An 11,662-nucleotide genomic window follows, 5' to 3' on the forward strand; every position below is an offset into this window, starting at 1 on the left:
CTGGGAATAACAGGACGTACATCTGCATCAACAACCTCGCCTGTTATTACTAGTTTAACCAATAATCAATAGTAATAGTGTGTGGTCACTCGTGAGGGGCCAATGAAGCCATGCCAGCAATGCCCTCCGAGTTTAAGTTGTAAAGGTTTTCTTACTATGCACTTCTTACTAGCCTGTCAGCTCTCCTGTCTGCTCCGTACTATGTTTGCATTATATTCCAACAACACTGAAGCAATAAAGGAACGATACTAGATAATACTGATCAGCTGTATTGATTCCAATCTCCGTCATCACCAAATCTTCTCCCAGGCAACCAGCACCAGAACAGGAGGACACAGTCTCAAGCTGCACCAGGGCAAGTTTAGGCTGGAGGTGAGGAGATAGTTCTTCCCAGAAAGAGTAATTGACCATTGGAATGTGCTGCCCAGGGAGGTGGTGGAGTCCCTGTCCCTGGAGGTGTTCAAGAAAGGATTGGATGTGGCACTTGGAGCCATGGTTTAGTTAGTCATGAGGTGTTGGGTGGCAGGTTGGACATGATGATCTCTGAGGTCTTTTCCAACCTTATTGATTATATGATAATGTTTTTGCCTAATCCAATTAATGCAAAAGGTGGTGAGTCGTATGCAGGTCATCACTGTGACTTCAGCCCATGGAGTCGACATGTCCGACTTGTGAAGTCAGCTAAATGTGTAGCTGCTACAGTCATGTAGTTCTGTTGCTTTCTGCTTGTTACAGAATTGTTAGCCAAGTTGTGTAAATGTTTCCCCCTCCCCCATCTTTGGCTAATAGCTCTATTAGGAATGGATGTATATAAAGGCCTTTTGGATTAATTGAATAACAAAAGGTAAACTTTATTGTAACATGTATGTAAATGATTGACAGCAATTAACAATTAAGAGGTGATATAGAGAACTGGTGGAACTTTGAGGACCAAAAGGGATCTTCCTGGGAGGAGTAATCACATTTCCTTTGTCATTAATAATCCCTTGCCTTCTTCCTCTACTGATAGGCACCACATGAAAACTATAGAAGAATGGGAATTTGAAATAGTAAGAAATGGGGACAAAGAAGCTAAAATCAAACTGTGCAAAGTAAGGCAAGTTGAGGGCGCCCAGAAGAGGCCACTTCCACACGAAAGGGCAGCTACAGCTCCAGCCCGACGTAGTGGGAAGGGACTGTGGCTTTGGCATGGGGAAGGCAGGTGCCGGGGCCTGCAGGGTTCACCTTTAAGCTGACTGGCTAGGTGTGACCCGTGCACATGGCGGGACACAGCTGGACTGCGAGGGAACGGAAGCACCGGCGTCCGACCGGGGGTGCCCAGCCACGCAGCAGGATCGCCAGCAGCAGGATCGCCACCCCAGACATGACCACCACAAACAACAGCAGAACAGAGGGCCAGACTGAGGGGTGGGGTATGCTTGCAAAGTGCAAAGCGATTTGTGGAGCTATTCCAGTAAGTCTGAGGTAATTCTGCTACCGTGTAAGGTCAGCTCATATTGCCACGGCGTGCCTCCAGTGGCTCTGCCATGCACAGCACAGCGCTGCTTGCCTTTCTTTTGTAATAAACTGCTTCTATTTAACAGTTCAGCAGAGAGCTGCAACGGAGGAAGTAGCTCTTCAGTACAAGGGTGGTGAGACTCTGGACAGGTCGCCCAGGGAGGTTGTGGATGCGTCCTCCCTGGGGGTGCTCAAGGTCAGGCTGGATGAGGCTTTGAGCAACCTGGGCTGGTGGGACATGTCCCTGTCTACAACAGTGAGGTTGGAGTAGATGATCTTTGAAGTCCCTTCCAACCTGAGCCATTCTATGACGGCATTTTCAAAGTTGATCAAGCGAAAGAAGTGATCCTGGGAACACTGGGACATGAAACATTGAAGCAGCATAAACAGGTTGCCCATTTTCCACAAGGCAGTCAACTGTTTCCTTCTTTGTCAAGACATCTGCAAAGCTGCAGTTGCAAAAGAAAGCCCTCTCTGCTCTACTGTCCTGCCCTACTTTCTTACTCACCACCTGCAGGTAGGCAGAGCTCCTGGAGCAGCAAGCTCTGGCACAAGCAGGTGTGGGTAAACAAACCACAGCAGGGGGGGAATGAAAAGAGAAAGTGTCAATTACAAAGGAAAAAAACCTTTCAGTTGAGGTTCCTCACAGCATCTCTCAACTCAAGGTGATTTGGAACTGCTCATCCTGTTTAAATCAACTGGATGCTTGCCACTGCCTTTTTACTAGGAGCCCTTAAGGGTACACGCTTCACGCATCAGCAATCTGCACGGCTGGAGCTGCATCTGCTTGCCTATGTGCATCACTGAGCCTCAGAGATGACCTCTGTGATGGCCAGAAACATGTGCCTCCAAGGGCTTTAACTGCCAGCACACACATTGATCCTGTGTGACTTCAGTGTCCCTGTGGCAGTTCCAGACACCATCAGAAGGTTTTCTTCCTGAATTTCCAGGGGCCTTTCAGGGCACTTCTCCTTTTGAAGACTACCTGTAGGCCTGTGGCAGGAGTGATAAGTGGTATCCCCCAAGGATCTGTACTGGGACCAGTGCTGTTTAGTGTCTCCATCAATGCTATCAACAGCAGGATTGAGGCACCCACAGCAAGTCTGCAGATGATACCAAGCTGAGTGGTGTGGTTGAGAAGTCTGAAGAACAGGAAAGGAGCCATCCAGAGGCACCTGGACAGGCTGGAGAGGTGGGCCAAGGAGAACCTCATGAGGTTCAACAAGCCAAAGTGTAAGGTCCTGCACCTAGGCTGGGGCAATCCAGGCTGGGGGATGATGAGATTGAGAGCAGCCCTGCAGAAAAAGACTTAGGGGTGCTGGTGGGTGAGATGCTGGAGAGGAGCCAGCAATGGGCACTTGCAGCACAGAAGGCAATGGCAGCCTGAGCTGCATCCAAAGCAGCATGGCCAGGGATGGAGAGAGGGAATTCTGCCCCTCTGCTCTGCTCTGGGGAGACCTCACCTGTAGTGCTGTGTCCAGCTCTGGAGCTCTGGAATTCCAACACAGGAAGGACATGGACCTGATGGAGAGGGTCCAGAGGAGGCCACAAAAATGATCAGGGGGGCTGGAGCACCTCTGCTACAAGGACAGGCTGAGGGAGCTGGGGGTCTTCAGCCTGGAAAAGAGAAGGCCTCAGAGGCTAAGAAAGACCTTAGAGCTGCATTCCAGTATCTGAAGGGGACCTGCAGGAAGGCTAGGGAGGGACTGTTTAGAAGGGCCTGTAGGGATATGACTTGGGCAATGGTTTTAAACCAGAGCAGGGCAGATTTAGGCTGGACATTAGGAGGAAGTTCTGCACCTTGAGAGTGGTGAAATACTGGAACAGGTTCCCTAGCGATGCTGTTGAGGCATTGTCCCTGAAGACATTCAAGATCGGACTTGGAAGGGCCCTGGGCATCCTGATCTACTTGTAGGTGTCCCTGCTAACTGCAGGGGGCTTGGACAAGATAACCTTTGAGAGTTTCATCCATCCTGATGCAATCTGTGATTCTGTAAACATTTCCCGTGCACTAAGCACTCCTCCAAAACACAGCAGTCACTGTCCCCTGAAATGCCACCACCCTGGATATGACCTCCAAAGCACTGCTGCATTCAGCCAGCTGTTTCAGGTGAGGCCCTCCCCTAGCATGCTCAGAGCTGGTCACTGACATTTTCAGGTGAGACAGGAAGTGGAAGACTGGAATGCTGGACTCCCTGTGCCACTTTTCCCAGGTTCCAGCCTGTGGGTACTGGCTAAATCCCAAGGATATTTACATTTCAGCTGCCTAACCCATCCCACAGGAGGAAGGAGGCTTTCCCTTGCTCTGCTGAGCTGGAATGCACAGCTGCAACTCACAGAGAGCCAGCCCTGCTCCAGCTCAGAGATGACTGTGTTTTACCAGCAGAAAGCCTGCTGGAAACAGCTTATGGCCGTTTGAGGCTGTGCCTTTAAGGAAGGGGCACACTGGCTAAACGTTTATAAAATATTTTGGTATTCTAAACGAATTTCATTGGCCAAGTAAGGTGGGAGGTGAGATTGTTAGACCCAGGGGAGCTGGGACTTTCTCTCAGTTTCTCTTCCTTCGCTGTTCCTTTCGGCTGGACTGCTTCTGGGCTTCTGGCCAACCAGGCCTGTACCAGGCCTCTCTTTCCTTCCTGCCCTGTTAACCGTCCTTATCTCTTTTCTACCTCTTTTGGGGGAGAAGGGAGGTAGGGGGTGAAGGCAGCACAGGGGGAAGCCCCCTCTGTGGGGGGTCTGGTTTCTGGTTGAGTTCATTTGCTGTATATTCCTGTATATATTGTAAAATCCCTGTATTTGTTGTGTTACATAGAATCTGTTTCCTTGTAAAATATACTCTCATTTCTCTGACTGGGTTTTAGCCGTGGTCTCTTTCTCAGTGGGGGAGGGAAAGCAGAGCCTTTCCTTTCAAACCACCACACAGCTCAATGCAATTTGGGATGGAGAAGATGTGAAATACTTCTTAACTAATTAAGTGTAGAAGATAAGCAAACAAAACAAAGTATTTCCATAACCATGAGGAATGTACTGAAAATACTGCTAGCTCTGTCAATGGCCTGAAAGCAGAAATTGTGAAGGAAAAGGCTATTTATTCTTCTTCATGTGGGCTCTCTGCCAGATAAATTCAGGATGCAAATCTTAAACATTCTTGCTATGATGTGGATAAGTCTGAGCATGGTTTTCCTGCCTTGTAGTTACACTAATGTGAAGCTACTCACTGCAGCTCCTCCAACACTGTCACTGTTGTCCTGTTGTCACTGTCAGCTCCAGAACACCGGCCTGGACACACCATGTCTTCATCCAAAACTGACAGGCTGTTGCCAAGTAACTTTAGTTTTTCCATCTTCCCAGCCACAGTAACTGGGAAAGGAAATTCTAAAGATAAGTCATGCCAAGTGGCAGGAGGAGAAGAAAATGAAGGTAAAATATTAAATGACACAGGCTTGGATTTGGTTAAGCCAACCCCAGGTACAAATCCAGATTGGGTGCAGAGTGAGTTGGGAGCAGCCCAGGAGAAAGAGCCTTGGGGGTACTGATTGCTGAGCAGCTCCCTGAGCGCCAGCAGTGCCCTCCTGCAGTCCAGCAGGCAGCTGTGTGCTGGGCTGCAGCCAAAGGAGTGTGGGCAGCGGGGCAGGAGAGGGGATTCTGCCCCTTGACTCAGCTCCGCTGAGACCTCACCTCTATTCTGGTGTCCCCAGCAGAAGAAGGACACAGAGCTGCTGGAGTGAGTCCAGAGGAGGTCACAAAGATGATCCAAGACCTGGAGCACCTCTGCTATGAGGACAGGCTGAAGGAGCTGGGGTTATTCAGCATGAAGAGAAGACTCCAGGGGGACCTCAGAGCTCCTGCCAATACCTGAAGAGATCCTCCAGGAAGGCTGCAGAGGGACTTTTTGTGAGGGTGTCTAGAGACAGGCTAAGGAGGAATGGTTGGAAGCTGAGGGAGTGCAAGGTTAGACTGGAGCTGAGGAAGAAATTCTTCAGTGTGAGAGTGGTGAGACTCTGGAACAGGCTGCCCAGGGAGGCTGTGGCTGCCTCCTGCCTGGGGGTGTTCAAGGTGAGATGGCATGAGGCCTTGAGCCACTGATTCTAGTTGAGAGGTGTCCCTGCCCATGGTGGGGAGGTTGGAGCAGATGAGCTCTGATTCCCTTCCACCCTGAGCCATTCTATCATTCTATGGTCTCCAGAGAGTTTTCACTGGGGGAATGTTTGATTTGCTACACTTATCATTTGATCTCTTTCCATTTCTGCTCTAGTGATGTTTCTAAAACACCGTGCAGCAGATGTTCTAACTCAGGAGTGGGTGAAGTAGGGCCAGGAAAACAAAAGCAGGGAGGTCTGAGGAAAGAAGTGTTTTCCAGGTTTTCCGGTTGATTTGCTGTGCTGTGTTATGCAAGTGGCTTCTCCTCTGTGCCCTGGCACTGTAGCTGTTGAAAGGACACATTCCCAGAGGACTTCTCAGAGGCTAATTATTTTTTTTGTTGAAGAAAAGTGCTGTGAAACTGATGAGAAGCACCACAAAAGGGTGCAAAGTTGGATTAGTCTTTTAAGATCTGATCAGAAGGACACTGAAGTATTAAAAAAAAAAAAAAGACATTGCTAATGGACATCAAAGGCCTTGGAATTGTACTTCCAAACAGCCCTCACTCACTGAGCTGCCACATCTGTCATTGCCTTTGCCCTCTCAAGGTCACTCCCCACTCGCCGCAGAGCATTCCTGGGGAAAGCAGAGTTGCACTCCTCAGCAGAAGTTGCTTCCTTTTAGCAGCTGTTGAAATGATTCTTTCCTTGGACTGAAAATTGACTTTAAACTCCATGTGTGTATTACAACGGCACTGAGAAGTTCAAAAAGCATGAGGAGGTTGAAAGGTTTAGGAGTGTGAAAAAATTAAACTATGAAGGAGCTGCAGACATCGGCAATTGAACTAGCAGGTACCTCCTGTCACACTGCTCTGGTTCTACTGCTAGGAGTTAAAGCTGCTGGAGGCTGGTGGGTTTCTTGTTGTGCCAACTGAAGACAAGAGAGGAAAGCAAAAAAACCACGATCAAACAACCACAGTCACAGGCAGTTAGCCACAGCGACCGAGTTCTCAGGAGCACATCTGCAAACTCAGCAGATAGATTCCTCTCCAGCAGGCTGTCTCTCCGTGCCACAGGGGCCCTGTGCTCTGTCAGAGAAGATTCCTCCAAGCGCTCACATTTGAGGCCCAAATACACAGAAAGATACTGAAGGACACAAAAAGCCTCTGTCAGCCAGGTAGGTCTAACTTCTTGTTTTGCCCAGAGCAGACTTGGTCAATGCACTTGGGGAATGTTTTGAGATACACTCCATGAAGATTTCCTTCCTTAAGCCTGTTTATGGACGACTTCAAGAAACAGACCAGGGGTCATCCTGCTGGAAAGCAGCTCTGTGGAGAAAGACCTTGGAGGCCTGGTGGAAAGCAAGTTCTGCATGGGACAGCAAGGTGTCCTTGTGGCCAGGAGAGACAATGGCATCCTGGGCTGCAGCAAGGAAAGTGTGGCCAGCAGGGCTAGGGAGGTTCTCCTGCCCCTCTGCTCTGCCCTGCTGAGACCACACCTGCAATCCTGTGTCCAGTTCTGGGCTCCCCAGGTCAAGACGGACAGGGAGCTGCTGGAGAGAGGCCAACAGAGGCTACAAGGATGATTAGGGGACTTGAACACCTCTACTGCAAAGAAAGACTGAGAGCCCTGGGGCTGTCTAGTCTGGAGAGGAGAAGGCTGAGAGGGGGTCTGGTCAACATCTATCAATACCTGAGGGCTGGGTCTCAGGATGAAGGTGCCAGGCTCTTTTCAGTGGTGCCCAGTGCCAGGACCAGGAACAACAGGTAGCAGCTGGAACACAGGAGTCTCCACCTCAGCATGAGGAGACACTTCTGTATGGTGAGGGTGCTGGAGCCCTGGAGCAGGCTGCCCAGAGGGGCTGTGGAGTCTCCTTCTCTGGAGACTTTTGAAACCCACCTGGATGTGTTCCTGTGTGACCTGCCCTGGGTGACCCTGCTCTAGCAGGGGGGTTGGACTGGATGATCTCTGGAGGTCCCTTCCAAGCCCTGAGAATTTGTGAATCTGTGACTTCACAGCTCTGTGAGAGTCTGGATGTGAAGAATTTGGGAACAGCACTTGCTTTTCAGGGGTATGCCTTTTCACTTTGCAGATCAGTCACAGGAAAACAAAAAATCAACAGTGACATAAACTAAGTTTAATTCTAATGCAAAGAACTGTGTCCGTGCCAAGTTAAAAATAACTGCAAACCAGAGTCTCACCATCTTTGTACTGAAGATCTTCTTCCTAAGATCCAGTCTAAACCTACTCTCGCTCAGCTTCCTTAAAAAAGAAACTCTGCATCTTGGGGTTTTGTGTTACAGCAAAATTAAAAGCGGGAGCAAGGAAAATATGAAACCTAAAAGATTTTGAAAGAAGTAATAATATTTTAAATGTAAAGGTTGCTTGATTTCCTTGGTTTTCTCCAAGTAGTGCATTTAAAAGCTAGTTCACACCTTTAAATTCTGGGGATTTGGCAAAGGCTGGGTCAGAGAGCTTTGACAGTTATTAAAATGACTGTGATTCCAAAATGCACAATTTTCGTGTCACCAGAGAACGGTGCCAATGAACCAGGCAGATGTTTCCATCACTGGCGTCCGTGCTCTCCAAAGCTCTTGGAGTGTTCTTATCCTGGTTCACCACAAACTCTTTTCAATTTTTTTTTTTTGAATGAACAAGTTGGGGAAAAAAAGTAAAAGACACCCCTTGAAAACTGCTCCTGAAAGCATGAGCAAACAGCAAGTATCAAAGAATGTGGTCAGACTTTGAAGATACCTGTCAGCGGGCCCCCAAGCCACACACACACAAGCCCCCGTGCAGGCTGTTCAGCACCAGTGTGTGAGATTCTTCCTGGCACCATCAGCTTTGACCTGTGCCCCTTCTAACATGGTTAGGGACAGAGCTGTCAACTGCTCCTAAATGCATGCAACAAACCTGGCTGTTTGCCTGGGAAACCTGCAGAACGCTGGACTGGGGTTAGCATTTGGCTGTGTGCAGGCTTACCTCAGCTCACTGAATCATAGAATTATGGAAACATAGCATCGGTTGAGTTGGAAAAAACCCTAAAGATCATACAGTTCCAACCCCCTGCCATGGCCAGGGACACCTTCCACCAGCCCAGGTCTTGTCTTAAACACTTCCAAGAATGAGGCATCCACAACCTCTTTGGGCGACATGTTCCAGCTTCTCACCATCCTCACTAGAAGTCTTTCTTCCTAACGTCCAATCTAAATCTATCCTGCTTTAGTTTAAAACCACTGCCCCTTGTCCTGTCACCACATGTCCTCGGAGAAGTCCCTCCCCAGCTCTCCTGTAGCCTTCAGGTACTGGAAGGCTGCTCTAGGCTCTCCCTGGAGCCTTCACCAGGCTGAATCGCCCCAACTCCCTCAGCCTGTGCTTGTAGGACAGGCTTCAGCCCCCTGATCATCAGTGTGGACTCCTCTGGACCCGCTCCAACAGTTCCACGTCCTTCCTGTGTGGGCTCCAGAGCTGCACGCAGTACTCCAGGTGGGGTCTCACAAACCCAAAGCAGAGGAGCAGAATCCTCTCCCTTGAGCTGCTGCATGTTTTTTAATCCGTGTTGACCACCGAATCACAGAATTGTGGAAGCTGGAAAAGCCCTTAAAGATCACTCAGCCCAGCCAGTCTCTGACTCTGCCAAGGCTGCTGCTAACCCACGTCCCTCAGCACATCTCTGCCTCTTCGAAACACCTCCAGGGACGGGGATTCAGCACCTCCGCGGGTGTCTATCCCCGCGCTTGCACGACCGAGCTACGCGGCCTGGACAGGGGAAGCTCCCGGCCCGCCCCACAAGCGGGGCGGCGCAGAGGGAAGCGGGTGAGCCCCTCATGCAGACGGCCCTAAGTACGGCCGGTTGCCGGCAGCCCGCCAGGAACCGAGGCCGTGGAAGCCGCGTCCCTTCTGTGCAGCCCGGCGCTGCCTGCTGCGGCGGCGCCGGGCCGTGAGGCGGGCAGAGACAGCCCGGCCGCCCCCTGCCCGCCGCGGCTGTCTCCCGTGCTGCTCCCTCCGTGCCCCGGCGCCACGGAACGGAATCTCCGCAGCCAGGAGAGCCAGCCCCGGCCCGCGGCCACACTCACCCCGAGATGCTCCGCGCCCTCCGCCTCAGGCGCGGCGACGAGCCGACCGCAGCCAGCACCGCCGCGCTGCTCCGCGCCAGGCCGGGGAGGCGGCCGGGACTACCGGCCCCAGCAGGCCCCGGGGCCGCCGCGGGGAGGCTGTCCCAGCGCGGAGCTGCGCGGTGGTGACCGCGGGTCCCGCAGTCGAATGTTGGCGTGCGGAAAATGCTGTGGAGCTGCAGCACAGCTCCTGCCTCAGGCGCCTTCTGCCTTGCAGCAGAGGTTCTCTCTTTATGTCTCAAAACGTGAACTGAAATAGCGCTTCAATGCGATTTGTTCCAGTGCTGTTAACTCTCACGGGGTCTAAAGCGCATTTCATCTGTTCCTTTTGTGTTTGTTCTTTTTCCCTCAGCTACTGACCCCAGTATGGCCCAGTCAGCAGACAAAATGTTGCTGCAGGTGGTATCAACCATCAGCAATTCATCCTTGCTTCAGCCGGGCTTCTCTCTCCTGAATTTCGATGGGCATGTTTTCCTTTTTGGGCAGAAGGGATGGCCAAAGAGATCCTGTCCCACTGGTGTTTTTCTCCTTGATTTTAAGCAGAACGAGCTCAAAATGAAACCTGCCACATTCTCTAAAGACTCGTGTTACCTCCCACCTCTGCGCTACCCTGCTCTTTGTACCTTCCAAGGCAGTGCGGAGTCTGACGAGGACCAATATATCATCCATGGTGGGAAAACACCTAACAATGACCTTTCTGATAAGATTTATCTTATGAGTCTGGTAAGCAAAACCAGCAAGAAAACCACTTTCCAGTGCATTGAGAAAGACCTGGGTGGAGATGTCCCTCAAGCTAGGTATGGGCATACAATTAACATTGTTTATAGCCGAGGGAAAAGTGTGAGCGTCCTGTTTGGAGGGAGAACGTACACTCCTCTGGCACAAAGAACCACTGAAAACTGGAACAGCGTAGTTGACTGTGTGCCTTCTGTGTTTCTCATTGATTTTGAGTTTGGATGCTGTACATCATACATGCTTCCAGAGCTTCAGGATGGGCTTGCCTTCCACGTTTCCCTTGCCAGAAATGACATGGTCTACATTTTGGGAGGCCATTCACTTCAAAATAACACCAGGGCCCCCAGACTGTACAGGCTGAAAATTGATCTCCCCCTAGGTAGCCCATCTGTGACCTGCTCCATCCTGCCAGGGGGAATATCTGTGTCAAGTGCTATAGTGACTCAGACCAGTGATACTGAGTTTGTCCTTGTAGGGGGCTACCAGTCTGACAATCAGAAACGGCTGGCGTGTAACACCATAGTTCTGGAAGATGGTAGGATAGAGATTATTGAAAGGGCAAGCCCAGACTGGACACCAGATATTAAACACTGCAGGATCTGGTTTGGCTGTGATATGGGCAAAGGGTCTGTATTGCTGGGCATTCCGGGGGCCAGCAAACAGTTAGTCTCAGATGCAAACTACTTCTATATTTTGAGATGCAAAGGAGCAGAAGACAAGGAGGAAGAAGTGACAGCACAAATTTGCAGCCAGACGTTGACTGAAGACCTTGGAGACTCCACTCCATTTGAAGATTCAGAAGAGTTTTGCTTTAGTGCTGAGGCCAGTAGCTTTGACATTGATGAAAATGACACTTACAATGAAGATGATGAAGAAGATGAATCAGAAACAGGCTACTGGATCACTTGCTCTGCCAGTTGCAAAGTTGACATTAACACCTGGGTTCCTTTCTATTCAACAGAACTCAACAAGCCTGCAATGATCCTGTGTTCCAATGGGGCTGGCCACTGGGTCCATGCGCAGTGTATGGATCTCTCAGAAAGCATGCTCCTACATCTCTCAGAAGCTAATGTCAAGTACTTCTGCAATGAGCATGTGGACCTTAATAAAGGCCTACAAACTCCCCAAAAGCTGGCACAGCTGAAAAAGCAACCCATGAAACCACTGCGCAAAAAGGCAGCCATGAAGCTAACAACACCAGTGAAAAAGTCCTTCCTCCGGAGGCTGTTTGATTAG

The 11,662-nt window shown here is 50.3% G+C and overlaps 2 protein-coding genes across 2 annotated transcripts in view; one reads left to right on the plus strand and one right to left on the minus strand.

Moving 5' to 3' along the window:
* Positions 1-9,746, minus strand: part of IFTAP (intraflagellar transport associated protein) — a 64,806-nt gene extending 55,060 nt beyond the window's left edge. Inside the window, exon 1 of the mRNA XM_054177025.1 lies at positions 9,653-9,746. The gene's annotated coding sequence lies outside the window, so the exon portion shown is untranslated. The remainder of the gene's footprint in view (positions 1-9,652) is intronic.
* A 290-nt stretch (positions 9,747-10,036) lies between these two features.
* RAG2 (recombination activating 2) lies at positions 10,037-11,662 on the plus strand. The gene has a single exon (XM_009905562.2). The coding sequence runs from the start codon at positions 10,058-10,060 to the stop codon at positions 11,660-11,662; it is 1,605 nt and encodes a 534-aa protein (XP_009903864.2). The 5' UTR covers positions 10,037-10,057.

Source organism: Dryobates pubescens, chromosome 37, assembly GCF_014839835.1.
Source record: "Dryobates pubescens isolate bDryPub1 chromosome 37, bDryPub1.pri, whole genome shotgun sequence".
Classification (NCBI taxonomy): Eukaryota; Metazoa; Chordata; class Aves; order Piciformes; family Picidae; genus Dryobates; species Dryobates pubescens.